This window comes from Nicotiana tabacum, chromosome 6 (assembly GCF_000715075.1).
Source record: "Nicotiana tabacum cultivar K326 chromosome 6, ASM71507v2, whole genome shotgun sequence".
Lineage (NCBI taxonomy): Eukaryota > Viridiplantae > Streptophyta > Magnoliopsida > Solanales > Solanaceae > Nicotiana > Nicotiana tabacum.
In genome coordinates this window covers 202,854,157-202,879,950 of record NC_134085.1, presented here as the reverse complement: position 1 = coordinate 202,879,950, position 25,794 = coordinate 202,854,157, and the positions used below count along the sequence as shown (strand labels likewise).

At 38.1% G+C, this 25,794-nt stretch overlaps 1 protein-coding gene across 1 annotated transcript; it reads left to right on the top strand.

Annotated features, from left to right (window-relative positions):
• Positions 1 to 6,341: 6,341 nt before the first annotated feature.
• Positions 6,342 to 10,421, top strand: LOC107822831 (uncharacterized). Its single transcript, XM_075256487.1, has 6 exons — positions 6,342 to 6,894; positions 7,286 to 7,755; positions 8,127 to 8,331; positions 8,476 to 8,636; positions 8,812 to 8,981; positions 10,286 to 10,421. The coding sequence occupies exons 1-6, from the start codon at positions 6,342 to 6,344 to the stop codon at positions 10,419 to 10,421; spliced, it is 1,695 nt and encodes a 564-aa protein (XP_075112588.1).
• The last annotated feature ends 15,373 nt before the right edge of the window (positions 10,422 to 25,794 follow it).

Below are 25,794 nucleotides of genomic sequence, written 5' to 3'. Positions count from 1 at the left end.
TTCCAGCCGGAGGCGGATGTAGTGTAATAACTATGAGTTCCGATGCGGAGTAAAAATTTATTAAAATTGCAAAAATAATATATATGAACCCATAACTTTAAAAATATAATGGGTTCAATATTAAAGACATTAAAATTGAACCCATAGGATTTAAACTTGATCCAATCGATTGAACTATATTGGTTTGGATTGGTTTGGTTTGTCGGGTTTTTCGAGTTTTCGGGTTTTTTTGTTACATGAATATTATTTCAATCTTACTTTGTTAAAATTGTAAATAAAGCTTTGATAAGTGAATATATGTTTCGTAAATATGGAAAAAATTGACAAATATATGATCTATTAAAATATTTTAATGGGAGAATTTTTTTAGTAACACATGATAGTTATTTTCTTAATCATCTAACAATAATTTTTCGTTAATTTCCATTTTCAAGGTTAATACATGAGAGGATCCCAAATATTTCTATATTTTCTAAAGAAAAATCACTATAAAGTCTTAAAAATATAAATTAAAATTTATATATTTATATACCGGTTTGGTTCGGATTTTTTTACTCAATATCAAACCAAGTCAAACCAAACCTAGTCGTGTTTTTTAATTGATTTGATTTGGTATTTCAGTTTGGTGCGATTTTCCAATTCGGTTTGAACACCCCTAGCTATAGTCATTAAACCGTCGTCGCAGCCGTTGTTTTCGGTGGTGCAATCTAACAATTGTTGTTCGGAGAGTGAAATCAAGTTGTCTGTTGAGAGTTTGTGCCGGGGGAGGGGTTAGGGGTGAAACAACAAGGAAGGGGGAAGTAGTCATCGGCAGAACACAACCCCTACTAGGGTTTCTAAAAGCAGTGGAGGAAAAAAACGGGGAAAAAAGAAAGAAAGAGGAAAGAGAAAGGAGGAGAGAGTAAAGAGAGAGGGAGTGGAAAAAAATAATACACAGCATATTTAATGGCACAAAACTAGGAAATGGACATAAATAGATATTTTGCTATAAAAATTAAAAACTAGTTATAGAAGATAATTTTTTAAAAGAATATTTATTTATAATAAATAAGGTATCAAACCTTTTCAATAATAAAATTTCCTTTCTCATTCATAAAGTTGCCCCGAGACTTCCAACTTCCAAGTAAATTTCAAACTTATAAGTAGAAATTGCCTTACGTATAAACTTAGAGGAGTATCACTTAGTGATTATTATAAACGCGAACTGCAAACGAATTTTCCTTATTGAACCTTCACACTATAAGAAATTTCACCCATTTCATTCTAATAGAGCGGATTAGGGGTGTACACAGCGAATCGAAAAATCGCATCAAATCGAAAAGTCAAATCAAGCCGATTAAAAAACTCTATTAGATTTAATTTGGTTTGGTTTAATATTGGTTCAAAAAAATCCGAACCAAATTGACATATAAATATATAATTTATATATATATATATACTTTTAAGACTTTTCATAGAATTTTCTTTAAAAAATATCTAAAAATATTTGCGATTCGGTTATGGGAGGTAATATTTAGTTAATATGAAGTGCTCTATTTTTATTAACTTTAAAAAAAATTCTGCGACACATGTATCAAACATGTTTGACGCATGTATATGATCTTACACACAAGTATATATGTATACATGTGATACATACTTGATACACATATAATACATATGTGATACACAGTGTGATCCACATATTATCTTTTTTTCATGTTCATCTTCTACTTCAAATTTTCAATTCAAACTACCTCAAAACTCTACCAAATCATCCCAAAATTGAGATTTAAACTTCTTAATATATACTCAATCTATTCCAACAACACCCATTTAAAAGAAAGTAAAAAATTTGAATTTTTTTGGACTACAAATTCTAATTGGCCAATATTGTTAGTATTTGGCTAATATTGTAATGTTTTATAAATTGATTAATTTTTATACTAATTTGATTATGGACGAACATAACTAGCAATTTCTCATTCATAAAGTTGTCCCTCTTGCCGCGTTGCCCCGAGACTTCCAACTTCCAAGTAAAAAAATTTCAAACATAAATATAAGAAATTGCCTTACTTATAAATTTAGAGTTGTATCACTTTCATTAATTATTATAAACGTGAACTGCAAATAAATTTTTCCTGATTGAACCTTCACACCATAAGAATTTCACCCATTTCATTCTAATAGAGCGGATAAATACGAAAGGTATACATGTGTTTGACAATATTTGGTTAAAGTTTTAAAAATAAGAGTATATAAAATTAGAAGTTGAAAAGAAATTAATGAACTTTTTTCATTCAGTTGTATGTTCCTTTTTCCTATTTCTTTAGGTTTTTCATCGGCATTCACTTAGCCCTTCGATTATTCGAATTTACCTCCATTAAAAAGGGAAATGTTTTCCATCGGATCTTTTTATTCTTAAAGCTCAAATTGCGAATTTTTAATTAAAAGTGGAAAGATTCTATCCACATAAAAGTTCCTTTTAATTATAGAAAGAAAAAACACAGCAAACAAACTTTTATCAAATACTTATAATTAGCTTACTTTCCAACCCTACCCCTCGCTACCCCCACCCCCAAACGACAACCTCCCAAATATAATTGATGGTCATTGACTTGTTTGAAAGAGATAGTACTACTATACTTACTTTTCTGGGTGTCGTGGTGGCAGAAAAGTAGGAAGATTTCTGGACCCATAATTGAACATAATGCCAAAGCCCCATAATACAGCAGTCCACTTTTGCGATTTGCAAAAAGAGGCAGTGATGACCAGGGATGGCAAAATGGTTCAAACAAAATAGTTAATCACTCATATTATCCATTAAAAAATGGGTTGGATAATGAATTCTTTAAAAACGGGTCAAATATGGATAAGAACCATATTAACCAATGGATAACCAATTGGTCTAACTTTTACATTTGTAAAGCCTCAAATTGAGGGTTCCTCGAATTAGGAAGACTAAGAATTCTCCCAAAAATGATCATATGTAAGAAGACATGGATAATATGGTTATTCATATTATCCGCCGGTTAACCCGTTTTTTATCTATATTAAATATGGGTCGGGTCGGATAATTTACCCGTTTTCAACCAGAACCATATCTGACCCGACCTGCCCGCTTGCCACTCCTAGTCATGAGTCAACAGAAAGCCTAAGATAACTCTTTTGTTTCTCGGCTTGGGATAGAGGGGCATGTGACTATCTCTTTACCCTTAAAATGGATAACAATTGAATTTATACACGATTTTAAAAATATATGGACTAATTCAATACAAGTGATTAATAACGTTAGATAAACAGATTAAAGATAGAATAAATGGTCAAACCAGTTGTAAGAATGGGTTCAGGCTCGGTTGTGATCCAAACAATTAGCTTGCCTTCAATTCAGCACCAAACTCTTATGAAGGGCTATGAACAAAACTGAGAACTTATAATAAACTTTAGAAGAAGATAAAACAGATGTATATTGCATTGATATGTGTGCTACAATGTGTTTAATGAATAATCAGCTTCCCCTTTATATAGTAAGGAAATTTTACCCTAAATACAATTCTAAGAAAGGTAAAAATCTTTCTCTTCACAAATCACTGATCTTCCACTGATAAGGGCTGAGATTCACGTCGTGGCATCCGATCGGACGTGGATATCATGACCTTTTGTTAATCATGCGTAGTTGCTCGGTAATGCTCTCCGAGTTCACGAAACTTGAACCGGGCCCGGGCGTGGTCTCGATGACTCCGAGGGCAGGTGTTTTGCTCGGGCCTGATGTGAGAGGCTCTTGACTTCGAATCTGATTTCCTACAGTCATGTCCTTGCTTCGTTTGTCTCATCGGAAAATTAAGTTCTCACTACCCCAGTTTTCCCCGTATACACTATCATTTGGGAAGACAAAAATTTTAGAACTGCTGATAAGCTACCCTATTACAAAACCATATCAGTTCAAGAAAACTTCGAAAAATAAGAGATTGCTGGAAGATATGTTGTGAAATCTGTGTTTGACTCTTATCTCCCTTGGAATAACTTCTACCATAATGTCTCCATCTCAAATTCTCAATATACGGTATGATTCCCCGTAATCTAGTTATGATATCTAAATAATTGCAACAACAAAAGAGAAAAAAGAAGAATTCAAAACTTGTTCATACACCACAGCTAATATAATATAGTAAAGTGATGAATTGAAGTAAAACATATAATAGTAATTAATCATACTAAGTGATGATACATTTTATAGAATACTCATGTATGTAGAAATATTAAAGTCCTAGTAGTAGTTATACATTGTGTACATATAGAACTAACCATAGTTAGTTAGTTAGACACAAACTAGTGTGGGGTTAAGTTAGTGAGTTAGAAAATAATATATATTGTACATTTTCATTTTATTTTGGTTTAATGGGAAAATATCAGATAGTCAGTTGCTCTCACAACCGACCTACTCTCTCTTCTGCTCTCCTTCATCTCCAACTTCAATTCCCCTCTCAACATGGTATCAGAGCCACCGATCAATGGTGATTGAGCTGGTAAATGAGCATATGAGAGTGATTTGTCAAGCAATTGATTGATTCCATTGAATACCAGTAGCAGACAAATCCTAATTTTTACCATTGTTGAATTTTGGGGGATTACTTCATCTGCAGGTCTAAATCATCAATTTTTGATGAGTTCTAGGTTAATCAAAGCATCAATTGTTACTTCTATTATTGATTCCTAAAGATTCTCATGAAGAAATACCGAGCACAAGTGACGAAATGCCAACGTCGATGACGACACAAACAGTGGACCAGATAGAGCGATTCACTGACATTCATCCAAGGAATCCTTTATTTTTACACCCATCCGACACTCCAGATTGTATTCTCATTCCTCAACGACTAACTGGAATCAAAAATTACACTGCATGGAGTAACTCTATGAAAGTTGCACCGTTAGTTAAGAATAAATTAGGTTTGTTGATGGTAGTTGTAAAAAGGAAGATTATAGAGGAGATTTAGCTCATGAGTGGGACATATGTAATGCCTTCGTCTTGTCGTGGATCACAAACTCAGTTTCGAGAGAATTAGCTAATGGATTGATGTACTCCTCTAATTCTTATAAGGTCTGGGAGGATTTAAAAGAACGTTTTAATAAGAGAAATCTCACTAGAGTGTATCAATCACATAGAGAGATCTATACAATGGTCCAAGGTACTTATCTCTTTCTGAGTATTTTTCGAGATTGAGAAATGTTTGGGATGAATATCTATCTCTAGTTCTCCTTCCTGGAAGTGATAAGACCTATGTTGATCACATAGAGTAGCAGAAACTGATGTAATTTCTGATGGGGCTAAATTGAGACTTACTCACAGTCTTGCAATCATATTTTGATGATGGCTCCCAGTCTTTTACTGAATCAAGCTTACAATTTGATCATGCAAGATGAAAGCCGTAGAATGCAATCAAATATTATAAATCAGTGCGTTCAGCCTCTCTAACAACTGGACTTGAATGCCTCCACCATTCTTTCTTCTGTATAGGGGAATATATTCAAAAAGGCAAATACACTTTACTGTGATTATTATCATATGAGAGGCCACAAAAGGGAGAACTGCTACAAGCTGGTTGGATACCCTGCCAGTTCTAAGAATACTAAGAGAAGAACTTCTTATAGTTTTCAACAAACTGGCAAAGGCAACAAAGCTCCCATGGTAAATAATGCAAACTGTGATAACAACTTTGTTGCTCCTAATTACAATGCACATCATGCTGATAATTGCACCACTCCTGTTCATGGAATGACTATGTCTGTCTTTACCCCGGAGCAGTATCAACAGATCCTGCAGCTGATCAATAAGACACCACCTCCACAAGAAAAAACATCAATATGGCAGGTATATCTTCCTGCTCTAATAGTTGTTCAACTGCAGACTGTGATACTACTCCTTGGGTGATAGATACAGGGGCAACAAATCACATAATTTCTAGCCTAAATCATCTACTCAACTCAGAAATAATACCTCCAAACTGTAGTCAAGTTCATTTATCAAATGGCCAAACTACTTCTGTCACACATATTGGTTCAGTGTCTTTATTTGACAACATACTGACTAATGTGCTATATGTACCTTTCTTTAAGTATAATCTCTTGTACATTTCAAAACTAACTAAACAACTAAAATGTTTTTTTGGTTTCTTTCCTGATTTTTGTATCTTCTAGGACCTCTATACTAGAAAGGTAAGGGGTATTGGTAAGGAGAAAAATAGTTTATACTTACTTCAATCTGCCAAGAGACCTTCACCAATTCAAGTCTCAACATCTTCAACTTCACTTATTCTTTCACATCACTGCCTATCTTCTATTGAGTCTAATCAAGTCTCAATATGGCATCAAAGTCTTGGTCATGTACCAGCTGTAGTCCTCCAGAAATCCCAATGTTGAAGGGTCATCTATCCAATCATGCATATAAATCTTGTAATGTTTGTCCTTTAGCAAGGCAAACTAGATTTCCTTTTCCTACTAGTGTGTCAAAAAATGTATCTCCTTCTGAACTTGTACACATGGATATATGGGGTCCATATAGACAATGTACCTATAATGGTTTCAAATTTTTCATTACCATTGTTGATGACTATTCTATAATGACTTGGGTATTTTTGATGAAACATAAAAGTGATACTATTGTTTTGATCAAGAATTTCTTTGCCTTGATTAAAAATCAATTCTCTACCTCTGTTAAAACTGTTAGATGTGATAATGGCCTTGAATTCTTTAATTCCCACTTTCTTAATCTCATTAACTCATTTGGGGTAATTCATCAAAGTTCTTGTGTTGGTACTCCACAACAAAATGGGTTGGCTGAAAGGAAGTATAGGCACTTGCTTGAAATGTCAAGAGCTCTTAGATTTCAAGCTCATGCTCTATTAAATTTCTCGGGTGAGTGTGTACTCACATCATCTTACCTCATAAATAGACTACCCTTTTTATCTCTTTCAGGGAAGTCACCCCATGAGTTATTCCATGGCACGCCACCTTCACTTACCCACCTGAAGGCATTTGGTTCCTTGTGTTATGCCACTAAGTCCAATTTTTCTGATAAATTCTCTTCCAAAGTCATCACAACAGTTTTCATGGGCTATTCAGAAACTTAAAAGGGTATAAATTGCACAACATTGTAACATGCACCTTCCTTGTGAATAAGAATGTCACCTTTAGGGAATCAATGTTTCCCTTCAAACATTCTAAATCCACTTTTCTTCAACCACATACATGCCCTATTATGCCATCTGTTTCACCATCTTCATTGGATGATATATTGGTGTTGTAGGATATATCTCTACTCCTAGTGATCAGGTTACTCCTAGTGATCAGGTCATCTCCCCACCCTCAATCAATGAATCCCTACCTTCTTCTCTTATTCCTCATCCCTCATCTACCTTGATTTCTCCTCCATCTTCCTTACCATCTCCTTCTGTACCTCACATTGATCCTTCTATTCCTCTGAGAAAATCCACTAGGACATCAAAACCTCCTCTGTGGTTAACAAACTATGTTCAATATTCTTCCACAACTCCATACCCTTTATCAAACTCCTTATCCTACTCCTCTATCTCTTCTTCTTATCATACTTATATAGCAACCTATTCTATTATTTCTAAACCTACTTCCTTTTACCAAGTTGTCCAAGATCCTAACTGGATTCAGGCTATGAAATTAAAAATTGTTGCTCTTACTGATAATCATACCTGGGGTGTAGTTGATCTATCTGCATGTAAAACACTTATTGGGTGCAAATGGGTACAAAGTAAAGTACAAAGCTGATGGTAGCGTGGAAAGGTGTAAAGTTAGATTAGTGGCCAAGGGTTTCACCCAACAAGAGGGGTTAGACTATCATGACACTTTCTCCCCAATGGTCAAAATGGTCACTGTTAGTTGTGTTGTTCTCTGGCTGCTCAATTTGATTGACCTCTCTACCAAATTGATGTCTACAAAGCATTTATCCAGGGGACTTATTTGAATAGGTCTATATGTCTCTGCCATAAGGATTTGATAGCCAAGGGGAGAACAAAGTATGCAGGCTCCTCAAATCCTTGTATGGGTTAAAACAAGCCAGTAGACAACGGAATCTTAAACTTACTACAGGTTTAGTGCAATCATGTTTCACATAGAGCAAACTGGACTATTCCTTGTTCACAAAAGGCCAAGATGCTAATCTTGTGATCATTCTAGTATATGTGGATGACTTGTTAATCACTGGCAATGACACCAAACTGATAGAAGAAGCTAAGAACATTCTGAACAGCAACTTTAAAATGAAAGACTTAGGGGAATTGAGATATTTGTTAGGGATTGAATTTGCAAGATCATCTAAAGGTATACTTATGAATAAAAGAAAGTATGCCTTAGAGTTGATCTCAGAATGTGGCCTAGGGGGATCAAGGCCACTTGCAACTCCTTTAGAAAAAAATCAGAAGTTCATTAACCCTGAATATGACAAGTTTTTTTAACCTGATAAAGGTACAAGTCAAGAATTAAAAGATAGAAACCCATATCAAAGGTTGTTGGAAAGATTGCTATATCTGGCTATCACTAGGCCAGATATTTCTTTTGCAATCCAAACATTGAGTCAATACATGCATTCTCCAACAGAGATGCATTATGAAGCAGCTTTAAGGGTGGTTAGATACATAAAAGACCAACCATGATTAGGTTATTGATGAGTAGCAGAAAATCAGGAAGGATCACTACCTTTTGTGATGTAGAATGAGCATCATGTGTGGTGTCTAGGAAGTCAGTAACATGGTATTATATTAAGATGGGGGATTCCCTAATCTCCTGGAAATAAAAAAACAGAGTACAGTCTCAAGGAGCTCAGATGAAGCTGAGTACAGGAGTATGGCAACTACAGTGGCAGAACTTGTTTTGTTACAAGGACTGTTGCAGGAATTAGGCATAAAGGTTGAGCTGACCATGGAGCTATTTTGTGACAGCAAGGCAGCATTGAAGATAGCTTCAAATCCTATGTATCATGAACGCACTAAACACATAGATATAAATTGCCATTTTATATGGGAGAAGATACAAAGTGGGTTGATCAAGACATAACATGAGAGTAGCAAAAATCAAGTGGCAGACATATTGACTAGAGACCTTGGGAAGTAGTTACACAATGATATGGTATACAAGTTGGGGATGATCAATATATTTCATCACCCAACTTGAGGGGGAATGTAGAAATATTAAAGTCCTAGTAGTAGTTATACATTGTGTACATATATAACTAACCATAGTTAGTTAGTTAGACACAAGTTAGTGTTGGGTTAAGTTAGTGAGTTAGGAAATAATATAAATTGCACATTTTCATTTTGTTTTGGTTTAATGAGAAAATATCAGAAAGTCAGTTGATCTCACAACCGACCTACTCTCTCTTCTGCTCTCCTTCATCTCTAGCTTCAATTCCTCTCTCAACAATGTATTCATTTATTAAGTTTATTTATGCATATATTGAGTTCGAGTAATATGTTTTCTTAAAGAAAACACTTAATTTTATGTCATATGAGAGCGTCAATGAATGTGTCTACAGCCTAATTTATATTTGTTAATTTAGATTTTGTGGATTGGTGCCATCTAGAAATTAATTGTCTCATAACACTACAGTTAACAAATACTTAATTCATATAATCAATTTTATTTAGTTTGAAATGAATCTCATTTAATTAATTGGTCTACTGTTTGTCAAATTAATTTGTTGTTCCTTTATGTTGTAGGATAATATTTGTGGAATGAATTTACAAACTCAAAAATTGTGAGCTTAGTGTTTTGACCCGCGATATCATCATGCCACGTAGGTGTCATTTGACATTTATTAATGTCACGTGGAAGCTTACATATAAAATAGAGTAGCGTTTGTGAGAAGATTCTAGAGAAGTATGAACATTTCCTTTGGAAGACCCTAGATCTCTATGGATTTGCTAGGAAAGTCCTTGGAATCTTCTAGGCTTGTAAAGAATTCTAGAGAAAGCTCTTATCTTATAAATACTAAGGACTTGTTTAACAATTAATATTTACACACTAGCCCCTAGGAGACTAGTATATAAAGAGGGTCATTCATTTGTAATTCATCAAGAAAAATAATCAACTTCTCTCTAATACAAAAGATTCTTTTGGCAATTCTCCTATGTTCTAACATTCCCTTAGCAATCTTGAGTGTGGTAAAGCTGACTTGGCATAGCAAGAACGTGAGCAAGTTGTACAAGATCGTGTGCAAGTTGTCAAGTGCCGCACGTGTACATAGTTAAATACTAAGGACGTGAAAACGTGGTATCAGAGCAAAGGTTGCAACTAAGGGAATGGTGAACGACAGAGAAATTAACGCTTCCAACACCCAAGCCAATGTCATCCAGGATGCTGCTGGCAAGAACGGACGTAATAAAAAGAGGAATGCTACCAACAAGAGCCATTAGGTGCCACCCGAGGTAGTGCCAAATGAGGGGCTTACATCGCAAGAATCATCTGCCACTAAGGTTAGCGAGGATGAAGTGGAGGTCCTGCCGAAGGACGTCTCGCTCGACAAAGAGTGGGTGATGAAGGTGAACGTAGGGATGGACACCGTCGAGATCTTTGGCCATCGCTTGGGGAAGGTGGAAGACACCCTTAGTGTTCTTGAGAGACATACTCTTGAGGATATTGAGAGTATCCGAAATGACTTGAAGGGGAACATGCAGACTGAGATGGAGCTAAGACAAACTATCACTACCTTGAAGTGCAGACTCATGGAGGCGTTGAGCACTATCGATGCCATGAAGACTAAGATAAAGGCACCCAAGGAGCGTATCAATGCTGGCGTGACTGAGGCAGACAATAATGTTGTTATGATGAAGGAGACCAAGATCGAGGCTCCTAAATCGCCAGTGTCCAAAAGTGTTCGTGATGCACAAGAAGTGGAGAACTTCCTTTGGCACTTGGAGAACTACTTCAGGCACGACAAGGTGAGAGACGACGAGACCAAGATCAACACTGTTGTGTTGTACCTTTCAGAGATTGTTGTGTTGTAGTGGCGTCAAAAGTGTGTTGACATGGAGAAAGGTCTATGCAACATTGAGACGTGGGAGCAGTTCAAGAAGGAGTTGAAGAAGCAATTCTACCCGGTGAATGTGGTGTATAAGGCTAGGCGGAAGCTAAGGGAGCTCCGATAAACGGCCACAATTTGAGAGTATGTGCGCGAGTTCACTACCTTAATGCTGCAAATCCCCTCATTATCCGAGGATGATTTATTCTTTTACTTCATGGATGAGTTGCAAAATTGGGCAAAGCAGTAGTTAAGAATACATCAAGTAGCCAATGTGGACGAGGCCATAGCGGTAGTTGAGTCACTTGTTGACTTCAAGATGGAGCCTTCCAAGTCCACATAAGGCAACGCCTAAAGGGGTGAGGGAGATCATGAAGAGGACAATGGGAAAGTCATAGCCGAGGTATACAAGGGCAATGGCAAGGGGACATTATATAATGGACAGGGGTCCAAGAGACACGGCAAGGGGCCGGAAAACAATAGCGAGTACGTGCCTAAAGGAGGGTGCTAAAGGATCACATCGAGCAAGGGAATGCCCAGAGTTGGGAAAGCTTGCAATATTGATCGGGAATTTTGCTCATGGACACAAGGGTGACATAGAAAGGACCGCATGCATTGGAGGTATGTGCTTGGAATCTAAGCCGAAAATAGGGGATTCCAAATCCTATCTTGGCGCCATGCAAATAGAGCATGGTGGTAGCAAGAAAGTTGGGCGGACATAGTTGAAGGGAATGGTAAGTTACAAAGTGATGGCACGCTATCGGACTTAGACGATGCACCAAGTAGAGGGGTCAAGTTTGCTCGCAAGGCTGGAACCACAGAGGGTAGCCAAATAGGGAGTGAAAGCATAGACCCAATGCTTGATAAGCTTCTAGACTTGGTTGAGTGATGGGGAGATCCAGGACAAGAGCAAAGAGAGGCATCTGATGGGTGGCGGATCGAGGCCATCATTGCTAGTCGTCCAAAGTACAAACGGCGTAAGAAGAAAGATGACCAGTACCTTGCAAAATGGGAAGGCGAACCGCTCCATGGAGCATCATGGCTAATGGACAAAGATCTCCGACAATGCCAAGGCGAGGTGCGCGCGTACGTGTTGATGCTTTGTGTCGAGGGCGACACAAAATTGGGTGGGGGAGAGTGTCATGACCCGCCACATCATCATACCACGTAGGTGCCATTTGACATATATTAATGTCATGTGAAAGCTTACACATGAAATAGAGTAGCATTTGTGAGAAGATTCTAGAGAAGTATGGATATTCCTTTGGAAGACCTTAGATCCCTATGAATTTGCTAGGAAAGTCCTTGGAATCTTCTATGACTTGTAGAGAATTTTAGAGAAAGCCCTTATCTTGTAAATACTAAGGACTTGTTTAATAATTAATATTTACACACTAGCCCATAAGATACTAGTATATAAAAAGGGTCATTCATTTGTAATTCATCAAGCAAAGTAATCAACTTCTCTCTAATACAAAAACGTCTTTTGGCAATTCTCCTGTGTTCTAATATTCTCTTAGTGATTTTGAGTGTGGTAAGACTGACTTGGCATAGCAAGAACGTGAGCAAGTTGTGCAAATCGTGAGCGAGTTATCAAGTGTCGCATGTGTATTTAGTTAAATACAAAGGACGTGACATTAGACTACATGGTCATTTGGTATGGTGTATAAGAATAGTGCGGAATAAGGTATATTAGTAATGCACGAAATAGTAATGCATGGGTTAGTAATGCAAGCATTAATTATGCAGACATTATTTCTATCTATTATTTGGTGTGATGTATTAAAATTATAATGCACTGCATAATCTTTAAGAAAAATAATTGTTTATAAAAATGCCCTACATATTCTCTAGCTTGAAGGGACTTTAAGGATAATTTTATCTTGGCAAAATACCTTAAATCACCCCTAAATTTGGCTCAGATTATTAATATCCTCCCCGAACTATGCCCGGTCTTAATTACCCCCCTCAACTTGGTCTTTTGATAACCATTGCCCCCCTAAATGTTGATATGGCAAAAAATGCGGGTGCACTCGCCTACCACGTGGATTTTTCTGTATATGTGGTATTTTATTTTTTGAAAAATAAAATATATATTTACCTTTTTAAGAATATTACTTTTCTAGATAATGTTTTCGAATACAATTTATAATAAAACTTGGATAGAACTACATTATTTAGGCTAAATATTTTTATTTGGCCAAAAATAATAAATTTTTAGTTAATCTTTTTTTGAATTTGACTTGAAAATAAAAATTTATACAATTGAAATAAATAGTCAAGACATCTAGAAAGTTATAAAAAATACATAGTTTGAAATTAATTATTTTGGCTATAATTTTTTATATAGCTCTAATTTTTATTTTATTTTTACGGATTTTACTAAAAAAGGTATAAATACACAATTGAAATAAATATTTATTGCATCAAAATAAGAAATAAAAAGAGTACAATTACAAGAATAAAACGAATCACTTGCATTATACTGCAATTGTACACTCTTTTTATTTCTTCTTTTGATGCAATGAATATTTATTTCCACTGTGTATTTTTATTTTTTTAGGTAAATCTGTAAAAAAAAAAATATTTTTTGAGCACCGTAATTATATAAAAAATTATAGCCAAAATAATTAATTTCAAAGTATGTATTTTTTATAACTTTTTAGATGACTTGACTATTTATTTCAATTGTATAAATCTTTATTTTCAGGTAAATTCAAAAAAATATTTAACTAAAACTTTATTATTTTTGGTAAAATAAAAATATTTAGCCTAAATAATGTAGTTCTATCCAAGTTTTATTATAAATTATATTCGAAAAAATTATCTAGAAAAGTAATATTCTTAAAAAGGTAAATATATATATTATTTTTCAAAAAATAAAATACCACATATACAGAAAAATCCACGTGGCAGGCGAGTGCACCCGCATTTTTTGCCACATCAGCGTCTAAGGAGTTCATGGCTCTCAAAAGGCCAAGTTGAGGGGGATAATTAAGACCGGACATAGTTTGGGGAGGATACTAATAATTTGAGCGAAGTTTAGGGATGATGCCTTTTATCTTTAACCATACTAATGCATGCATTAATAGTATTAGTAATGCATAGAGCTAATACTTGCATTATTTTTTCAAATACCTCCCACCAAACGACCCCTGCGTGTAGTGGCCAATGGAATTTGTGATTGAGCTCAATGTATATTGTGGACTTTCTCCCTGTTGTTTGTCTCCATAAAATTTTGTACATTTTGTCCAATGAGACCAATTGTATCATTTGCTTTTATTAGAGGCTGCGTGTTTAAACTTTAAAGTAAGTTCCCATGACCGTTAAACCCTATAGCTGTTAATAGAAAAGTACTAACTTCAGCCAGCAATAAATGGAGTACCACCCAGAGTAATGGTGAAATAAATATAATAATTCTTTCAATCTTATTTAGAGATTCTCAGTTCAAGCATTGGATAAAAAATCATAATAAAAAGTAATATCAATTTGAATTAATCAAAATCCAAAACAAATAATACTAAACATCGAATGAAAAAATAATAATAATAATAAATGAAGTAGTAAGAATTGAGTAGAAGTTCTCTCAACCACCCCTCTATCTTTCACCCTTTTCTTTAATCCAACATTTCCATTCATCTTCTTCGTAACTTGATTTTAACAGTATTAAGGTATCTTGGAAAACAGATACAAGTGAAGAAATCGGACATCCAAATAAATACTGCATTGTTATAATTGTTGGAACAAAACCGCACAAAAATACTTTTAACATGGTGTGATATTATTCGTTTTGTGCCAAGCTCGTGCGGTTTTCCCTGATAGATCTCGCACCATTAAGAATATTCAACTTCTTATAATTAGAATTTTTTCCTCTCTACTTTGTATGTGAGACTTTGTTCACACACCCAACAACAATGACATTGCAATTAAATTCCCGAACAAATTTTACAAACCTAGCCAAACCGTTATATGATTTGACAAAAAGTAATGTATCTTGTTATTGTTGTTGACATTATTTCTCCAATCTTTAAGAGAATTATTGAATTTGACTTCATTGCAACTTAATAAACCGACTCAAGTATGTACAGAGTTGATATCTATGTTAAGCTTATCCCGAAACACGACCAACTCAATAGCCTGTTTGGTCAAGTTCTTTTTAGGCCAAAGTGTCTTTTTTGGCCAAAAACATTTTTGCCCAAAAATTGAATTGTTTGGCTAACTTTTAGAAGGAAAAAAAAGTGTTTTGGTGGAGAAGCAGAATCAGTTTTTGAGAAGCAGAAAAAGTAACTTCTCTCCAAAAGCACTTTTCTTAAAAGCACTTTTGAGAAAAATACACTTAGAAGCAATTTTTAAAAGCTTGACCAAACACTAATACCGATCAAAAGTGCTTTTTAAATTAATTAACCAAAAACAAACTGCTTCTCACTAAAAGCATTTTTTTTAAAAGTACTTTAGATAAAAACACTTTTCAAAATAAACTGATTTTAGAAGCTTGGCCAAACAGGCCATGAGACTAGAATATACTTGCAGTTAGATAAGGGTTGATATTTTAAAAGTTTCTACAATTGATTATATTATGCTTCAAGCCATCTGATAGCTCCATGTTTGTACCTTTGAATACTTTTGGCATAAAAATTATTGTTCTGGAATATAACTGTCTTTACAAATTTAATTTACTCCTACTCTTCAACTTTTCTTTATTTATTTTCTTAAATCTCTAGAATCTGATATAATCTTCTTAGTGTATTGGTCAAAATTTGACCGTCACGATCAAGTTGACCAACGCCCCGCCTAAGTAATCGGGCAGTGAAAGTTGATATAGCCCATTCCATTTCTCCTCCCTGACACCCGACGAGTCGGTAAGAGCGGCGCCTAAAATCACGACTAAGACATATTGGCAGCAAGAGGACGTCGAGTCAAGCAAAGGGCAACGATGCCATGACTATATATAGCCAGGGAAAGCTTTCGACCCGCGGTGGGGGGGGGGGGGCTGCTCCTCATATCTCTCTCAAATGAGCAAAAAGCTCTCTTCTTGTATCCTGGATAAAGAAGAAGTGGTCTCTAGAAAAATATGTAAATCTGCCTCTTTATCGATTGATGGGAGAGACAACATTGAATCTTAATAAGATCATTCATATTTCTTTCATCTTATATATGATTCTTACTGCTAGCTCTTTGATCTGGAATTAATTATGTCTGTCTAAGATTTACCCCTTCATCTTTGATTGATTTGTTCAAAAAGATTTTAATATCTTTTGAGTCAAACAATTTGGCGCCGTCTGTGCGAATTTCTTAGTGAAATTTCCTAGTTTATCCCAGATTAAAGCCAAGAAACATTATCACCCACCAAAAGAAGCGCAAAGGGAAAATCCAACCCACGCGAGACACGGGAGCAGCGCAGTTGGGGAAGGAGAGCCAAGTAGAATTACCAAGCTTAGAAATCCTCGCCCCATCAACCATCGATATACCAAACAAGGAAAACGGTGTTACCAACTTGTTCTCCCCCACCGAACCACCGGACGGGAGCGAAGAAAATATCATTCTCACCTCCTACTTTCTGTTCAAGCAAGCACATAAGACTCGCGCGGGTGAACGCACGAAGGAACATCTCTATTAAAGGACAAATTGCTTCAGCATAACCAAAATATCTCCTGCGAGCGACGTCTCCGAGTCGGACGGTAGGAGTCAGACAAGAAAACTATAATGTCTACACAGCACGAACCTAAGCAAAACGTCAACGTCTCGTATTCACCGGTATTGCACCTTCTGATGCAAGCAATATCAAACGGACTGGGACTCCCACGGAAGATGTCCAACTCTCCAAAACACTGGGACCGACGATAGGCTTCCATTTCGATAAGTTCAAAATAACACTCTCTAAGGCCAAGGGCCTTCGCCAGAAAAGAGGAGATCAACCTCAATCGAACGACGACGGGCTGCTATTTTGATAAGTTCGAAATAACACCCTTTAAGGCCAAGGGCCATCGCCAAAAAAGAGGAGTTCAACCTCGATCGAATGATGACAGGCTGCTATTTCGATAAGTTTGAAATAACACCCTTTAAGGCCAAGGGTCTTCGCCAAAAAGAGAAGGGTTCGACCTCGATCGAACGACGACGGGCTATTATTTCGATAAGTTCGAAATAGCACCCATTAAGGCCAAGGGCCTTCGCCAAAACAGAGGAGTTCAACCTCGATCAAACGACGACGGACTGTTATTTCGATAAGTTCGAAATAACACCATTTAAGGCCAAGGGCCTTCGCTAAAAAAAAAGAAGTATTCGACTGTCACGACCCAAACTAAAGGGCCATGACTAGCACCCGACCACACTTGCCGAGCACCAACGTACATTTCATCTAACCTTCATTATTATCTTTTAGGGCTGACGAGATCAATATAAATGGTAGACCTAGATCATGGACAACCAGCAATAAAATATGACGGCATGAACATACATAGCAGGGGATGACCAGACAATCAAGAAACTACATATAAGGTATGAGCTACCACACTACTATGAAAGACTATACAACAAAAACTAGCCGACAAGGTATACCAAACTATACAGGAGCCGACACCTATCTATGAGCCTCTAAAAGAACATAAGTGTTGCAACATAGCCGGAACAGGGCCCCGACATACCCATAATGTCTATAACAAAAATTGCATACCAAGACCAAGGCAAGTCCGGAGAAGGGATCTCGCCAATCACCGCTGAACTGGACAGTCTATTGTGGTGAGGGAGTTGCACCTGCCTGTCTATCAGGACCTGCAGCACGACATGCAGCGTCCACAAATAAAAGGACGTCAGTACGAATAAAGTACTAAGTATGTAAGGCAAGGAACCATAAATACGATCAGTAATGTAAGCAATGATAGAGAATATACAACCTGTAACATCTTAGTACCTCTGAGGGCTACTTACATGAAATGTATGATACATATGTATAAATACATAAACCTTTAAAGCATTCGCCTCTGTGGGCATCATCATCATCATATCGTACCCGGCCATAATAGGCTCGGTAGAATCGTACCCGGCCACGTGGAGCTCGGTAAAATCCAACTGATCAGTGGTTGCACAATAGGTGCCGTACCCGGCCAACTATAGCGTGGCTCGGTAGAGTAAAATAGATACATATATATAATGCATGCTCGACTCATGGAATCACATTCTAAACCTTTCGGAGTGACGTAAGGTCGGTATCCTCTATACACGTTATTAGGACTAACTCTTCACTATGAACCTTATAAGAATCAGGAAGTACCAACAACATTGATAACATAAGACTAAGAGAAGCAACATTAACATCAATCGTTCCATAAGAGGGAAAACAATGTAAGTACTGCTAGCTTCTAAGAGTAGAGTATCTTGGAAGATCGTTCATTACATTATGTACAATCGGAGTCGTGCAAAAGAAGGAAAGGGATAGCCTCACATACCTTGTATATACTGCCCCAATCTCAAGCTATGCAATTGTCAAAACTCCTTAGTCTACAATAAGAGAAACGATACTATCGTTATCATTTAAGCGTCATAACTATTATGTATCGACCACAACCTATTTTACGATGAAACGGACAGCACCTCCCCTATATATATGACCTCACACCATTCAAAACAGTCACCAAAACAGCCCAAACAACATCAATAATAAACATATTGAGCCTCCCAAAATAGTTCACACATAGCCTAATCACTCCATACATACGACGACCACCGTAGTCGTGTCAAACAACCTGGAAATATTACGAATAACTATCAGCCCATAAACCTACATATATATGGTGTTTCTCCACACCCTTCCTCCTCCAAAACTCTACAAGATAGTAGTAAAATACGCAGCCCAACAACAACGCAAAACAGTCCACAAAACAATAACATTACTACCAAGCCTTTCGATATATATCTCACAAGTTCTAGCTTCAATGGCTTAGCCGCAACTTGGATAATCTTAAATACATATAGAGTAAGAGGTTCCTTACCTTTATACAGAAAGAACAACTCCAATTTGACCTTAAAATTCCATGAAATATCCCTCTAATGCTGCCACAACAACAACCAAGCGAAACTAGCGATCAATTAGTGTTTTTCGGCACTAGAATCACTTTAGAAGGCCTGAAATCACCTAGGATTGATATTAAGAACATGAGGGAGTATTTACAGAACATAAACCCTTTAAAACCACCTCCCACACGAGCTGGAACGACACAAAAATGAGCAACAACAAGAAGAACAAGAGACTTACTAGCGCCACGGAATTCCCGACACTTGATTTGTGTTGTTTGCCCTTTTTTGGGTCTTGAATCTTGAGAGAACCTTGAGAGGATGTTCCTAGGGTTCTAAGGTCTGAAAATAGTGAAAAGAAATGACTTAAAACGGGTTGGAGTCATCCTATATAGGTCCAAATATCTTAAACCGACTTAGTGGGCCCCATAGAGAGGTGCTTGGCGCAGTCTCGCGAAAACGCGAATATCTCTCTACTCCGAGATCGTATCAATGAATGGTTTAATGCGTTGGAAACTAGACTCATAGATATTTAATTTGGTTGGTATATGACCCCGTAATTCCTTGTAAATTATGAGAAAAGATTAGAAACATTTTACCTAATGTTTAAGTAAAATTATGAACCTAAGTTGCGACAACTTTTGTCGACTTTTGTTTCATAACTCGTTTGACTTCAAAACTTATGATACGGATATTATATGATTAAAATACCTTAATAAATGACCTCTTGAGTGTATTAAGCGCCGCTAGATTACCTGAAAATACGAGTTACAACATCCTTGATTCGTTTAACTTCTAATACTGGTTAATCACTCTTATACACTCTTGTATCACTTAAGACCAATAGGATTGACTTCTTATCATCTCAAAGATAATTCCTTTTTGGATTTATGTTAACTAATATATGGCATGAACTAACACATGTGGATATGGGTTGTAACACCCTCCCCCCTTAGGAACATTCGTCCTCGAATGTAAGGGTTTATGGGGAATTTAAATCATCGTGGATTCCAATGGAAATTTCCGATCAATTTTCCCCTATAAAATGGTCACTAGCAAAACTTGCAAGTAATTAAGCCCAACATATGGCTTCACAAGGCTACACAAAGCATTATGCGTATTTACATTATCTACATATCACCATTTTGTATTAAGGAGGAGTATTCTCAATTTATTGCTTACCTCATAGAGCCGTTTCACCTTCCAATGTATCCTGTCTTCCACCAGCATCCTTGTTATCTTCATTCTGGAATAAGTAAGGGTATTTAGACTTCATCTCCTCTTCTGCTTCCCATGTCATTTCTTCCATATTTTTGTTCCTCCACAATACTTTGACGGAAGCTACATCTTTTGTTCTCAGCTTGCGGACTTGCCGATCTAATATCGCCACTGGCACTTCTTCATATGATAGGTCCTCTGTAACTTGTACATCTTTGATAGGGATGACTCGAGAAGGGTCTCCAATACATTTTCTCAACATAGATACATGGAATACCGGGTGAACAAATTCCAATTCGGATGGCAATTCTAACTCATAAGCAACCTGTCCAATCCGTCGAAGAATTTTATACGGCCCGATATACCTTGGACTCAGCTTACCTTTCTTCCCAAAACGCATAATACCCTTCATTGGTGAGATCCTCAGGAAAACCCAATCACCAACCTCAAACTCTAGATCACGACGTCGGACATCAGAATAAGATTTTTGCCTGCTTTGTGCCGTCCTCAATCGCTCATGTATCACTTTCACCTTCTCAATAGCTTGGTGAATCAAATCTGGCCCATATAATTCTGTTTCACCGACTTCGAACCATCCAACTGGTGATCTACATCTCCTCCCATATAGTGCCTCATATGGGGCCATTTTAATACTGGAATGGTAGCTATTGTTATAGGCGAATTCTATGAGTGGAAGATGATCATCCCAATTCCCCTTAAAATCTAGAACACATGCTCGTAGCATATCTTCCAGTGTCTGAATGGTACGTTCAGCCTGTCCGTCAGTCTGCGGATGAAATGCAGTGCTGAGATTTACCTGTGTGCCTAAACCCTTCTGGAAAGACCTCCAAAAGTTAGCCGTAAATTGAGCTCTTCGGTCTGATATAATAGATATGGGCACACCATGAAGCCTAACAATCTCCTTGATATACAACTTTGCATAATCTTCAGCCGTGTAAGTTGTCTTCACTGGCAGAAAATGGGCACATTTTGTAAGTCGATCAATTATCACCCAGATGGAGTCAAACTTATGATAAGAGCGAGGTAATCCAATAATGAAGTCCATATTAATCACCTCCCACTTCCAGGTCGGAATCTCTATATTTTGAAGCAACCCACCGGGTTTTTGATGTTCTATCTTTACTTGTTGACAATTGGGACACTGAGCTACAAATTCTGCAATAGACTTCTTCATATTATCCCACCAATACTGCTCATTGACATCATGATACATCTTTGTCGAGCCGGGATGGATGGAATATCGGGATTGATGAATCTTATTCATAATCTTCTCTCGCAACCCTGCCACATTAGGCACACACAATCGGCTCTGGTATCTCAATGCCCCATCTTTTCCGATCCCAAAAGCCATACTTTTACATTGTTGAATGATTTCTCTTAATCGTACTAAGATAGGATCTTCATATTGTCGTGCTTTTACCTCGACTACCAAAGATGATTCTGATGTATTCTGTACAGTAACACCTCCATCATCAGAGTCTAACAATCTGATTCTCATATTGGCTAGCTGATGAAGCTCTTTAATCAACCCCCATCTACCTGCCTCAATATGTACTAAGCTTCCTATTGATTTACGGCTGAGAGCATCTGCCACAACATTGGCTTTACCGAGATGATACAATATCTCGACGTCGTAGTCTTTCAATAATTCAAGCCACCTACGCTGACTCAAATTCAACTCTTTCTGCTTGAAGATGTATTGTAAACTCTTGTGATCTGTGTAGATGTCAACATGGATGCCGTATAAGTAGTGTCGCCATATCTTCAAAGCATATATTACTGCAGCCAATTCCAAATCATGGGTTGGATAATTCTTTTCATGCTTCTTCAATTGTCTTGATGCATAAGCAATCACATTCCCACGCTGCATCAATACGCACCCCAAACCTATACCTGAGGCATCATAATATACCACATAATCTTCTATTCCTTCAGGAAGAGTGAGCACTGGTGCAGATGTCAATCGATTCTTCAGCTCCTGAAAACTACGTTCACAAGTGTCAGACCACTGGAATTTGGTAGCTTTTTGTGTTAACTTAGTCAATGGTGATGATATAGAGGAAAATCCTTCTACAAACCGCCTATAATATCCTGCTAGTCATAGGAAGCTGTGCACTTCTGATGGTGTTGTAGGTCTCGGCCAATTCTTTACTGCATCGATCTTCTGAGTGTCGACACTAATACCCTCATCAGATATCACATGGCCAAGGAATGCTACTGAGTTCAGCCAGAATTCACATTTGGAGAGCTTAGCATATAACTTACGATCCTGAAGCGTCTGTAATATTATCTGCAAGTGGCCCGCGTGTTCCGCCTCCGAACGAGAATACACTAGAATGTCATCAATGAATACAATCACGAACACATCAAAATAGTGCCTGAATATAGTATTCATGAGATCCATAAAAGCTGCTGGGGCATTTGTTAGCCCGAACGACATCACCAAGAACTCAAAGTGCCCATATCTTGTCCGGAAGGTCGTCTTTGGAATATCCTTCTCCCTAACCCTCACCTGATGATACCCTGAACGTAAATCAATCTTAGAGAAATACTTGGCACCCTGGAGTTGGTCAAACAGGTCATCAATTCTTGGAAGTGGATACTTGTTCTTTATAGTAGACTTATTCAACTGTCGATAGTCGATACACATCCGTAACGACCCGTATTTCTTCCGCACGAATAGGACTGGTGCACCCCAAGGTGAAGTGCTAGGCCTAATAAACCCTTATCTAGCAAGTCCTTCAACTGCACCTTCAACTCTTGCAACTCTGCCGGGGCCATTCTGTATGGAGGAATAGAGATCGGTTGAGTGTCAGGCAACACATCAATGCTAAACTCAATCTCCCTTTCAGGAGGAAGGCCTGGGAGTTCATCTGGGAAAACATCTGGGAATTCGTTGACCACAGGGATTGATTGTAAAGTAGGCGATTTCGCCTCCGCATCCCTAACGCGAACGAGATGATAAATGTAACCTTTTGAGATCATTTTCCTTGCCTTAAGATAGGAAATAAACCTACCTTTCGGTGTAGCAATGTTCCCTTTCCATTCAATGACGGGTTCACCCGGAAATTGGAACCTAACCATCTTCGTACGACAGTCAACATTTGCATAGCATGAGGCCAACCAGTCCATTCCCATTATCACATCAAAATCAACCATTTCTAACTCAAATAAATTTGCCGAGGTTTGACGACTACAAATCATCACAGTGCAACCTCTATATACCCTTCTAGCAATCACAGAATCTCCTATCGGAGTAGATACCGCGAGGGGTTTACTTATCAATTCAGGTTCAATGCCAAACTTATTAGCCACAAAGGGTGTAACATATGATAATGTAGATCCCGGATCAATCAGCGCATATACATCATAAGAAAACACAGATATAATACCTGTAACAACATCTGGAGACGACTCGAGATCCTGTCGACCTACTAGAGCATAGGTTCGATTTTGAGCACCACTCGAACTCGGCACTGCACCTCTACCCCTACCACGACCTGTCGACTGCTGAAAACCCCGTGCTGGAGGTCGAACTGATGAGGAAGAACCAGACATAGATCCAGTCGGCTGAGCCATACCATCACCTCCTCTATTAGGACAATCCCGCATCATATGGCCAGGCTGCCCGCAGGAATAGCATGCATCAGAACCTCGACGACACAGTCCAAAGTGGGCCTTGCCGCACTGATCACAATGTGGTGTTGGGGGTCTCATCTGACTAGTATCCCTGTGATGTTGCGAGCCAGATGCCCGCGAACTCTGACCTGGACCAGAATAGGATCGATCATATCGAGGCCTCTGAAACTGTGGAGGAGCACTAGCTACAGGTGGAGCCGAACTCCTCGAAAACTGTGGCCTGATGAGGCCTCTGAAGTCATCAGAATACCCTGCAAATCTCGCCCTCTTATGTTGGCCCCTATCCTGCTCCCTAACTGCCCTCTGCTGGCGCTTACGATCCTCTAGGGTTTGGGCATAAGCTTGAATACGGGAAATATCCATGCCCTCCGCCAAGGAGGCTGTCGTACACTCATTTATCAGATGTGGTCCCAACCCATTCACGAACATATGCACCCTATCACTCATCTCGGCCACCATATGGGGAGCATACCTTGCCAAAGAATCAAACTACATACTGTACTCTCGCACACTCATATTACCTTGTCTAAGGTTCAAGAACTTATCAGCTCTAGCTCGTCGTATCTCAACTGGCAAGTAGTGACGAAGAAAGGCCTCAGAAAATTCCTTCCACACAGCTGGAGGAGGGTTCGGACCCCTGGATCTCTCCCAACTATCATACCAGAGAACCGCTAAATCCCATAGCCGATAAGAAGCCAACTCTACTGCCTCTATATCATTAACATGCATAACCCGAAGTGTACGATGAACCTGGTCAATAAAAGTCTGTGGGTCCTCCTTCGGGTCTGATCCGGTAAACACTGGAGGGTCTAAATTAATAAAATCACGAACTCTTGTACTAACTGGTTTCTCAGAAGCACCTGTATTTTGCCTCTGAGCCCGAGCAGCTACCAAGCTAGTCAATAACTGCAAAGCACTCCGTATATCCTGGTCTGGAGTGCCAGACGGAGGAACTGGAGGCGCTGGGTGCCTTCTAATATCCTCTGGAGGAGATGGAGTAGATAAGGTATGAGAGGGCATCTCACTTTGAGCATCACTTTGTCCTGCTCTGACATGGGGCACCTGACTGGTACCCTCTCCCGCTGCTGTATCAAGCCGTTTACTAATCGTTTGCTTCCTAGTCGAAGACATCACTGAAAAAAAACAAGGTGAATATTAGAGACGAACACTTACGACTCAACTCTACGCACGATCTAGATTCAGGAAGAAGGTAACAACCCTAGATGTCATGTAGCCTCCTGATTATAAATGTGGCGCGCTACACATCCATAATCAAGACTCTACTAGACACGGATCATAGACAACCCCTAGGACAGACTGGCTCTGATACCAAGTTTGTCACGACCGAAACTAAAGGGCCATGACTAGCACCCGACCACACTTGCCGAGCACCAACGTACATTTCATCTAACCTTCATTATTATCTTTTAGGGCTGACGAGATCAATATAAATGGTAGACCTAGATCATGGACAACCAGCAATAAAATATGACGGCATGAACATACATAGCAGGGGATGACCAGACAATCAAGAAACTACATATAAGGTATGAGCTACCACGCTACTATGAAAGACTATACAACAAAAACTAGCCGACAAGGTATACCAAACTATACAGGAGCCGACACCTATCTATGAGCCTCTAAAAGAACATAAGTGTTGCAACATAGCCGGAACAGGGCCCCGACATACCCATAATGTCTATAACAAAAATTGCATACCAAGACCAAGGCAAGTCCGGAGAAGGGATCTCGCCAATCACCGCTGAACTAGACAGTCTACTGTGGTGAGGGAGCTGCACCTGCCTGTCTATCAGGACCTGCAGCACGACATGCAGCATCCACAAATAAAAGGTCGTCAGTACGAATAAAGTACTGAGTAT

What these genes read in the sequence shown, in the direction of transcription:
- LOC107822831 (XM_075256487.1), top strand. Translation starts at nt 6,342, where the DNA reads ATGGCATCAAAGTCTTGGTCATGTACCAGCTGTAGTCCTCCAGAAATC. An exon ending in TGCTCTATTAAATTTCTCGG is followed by an intron (nt 6,895 to 7,285) that starts GTGAGTGTGTAC and finishes TTGGTGTTGTAG; the next exon opens with GATATATCTCTACTCCTAGT. An exon ending in AAGATAGCTTCAAATCCTAT is followed by an intron (nt 8,982 to 10,285) that starts GTATCATGAACG and finishes ACGTGGTATCAG; the next exon opens with AGCAAAGGTTGCAACTAAGG.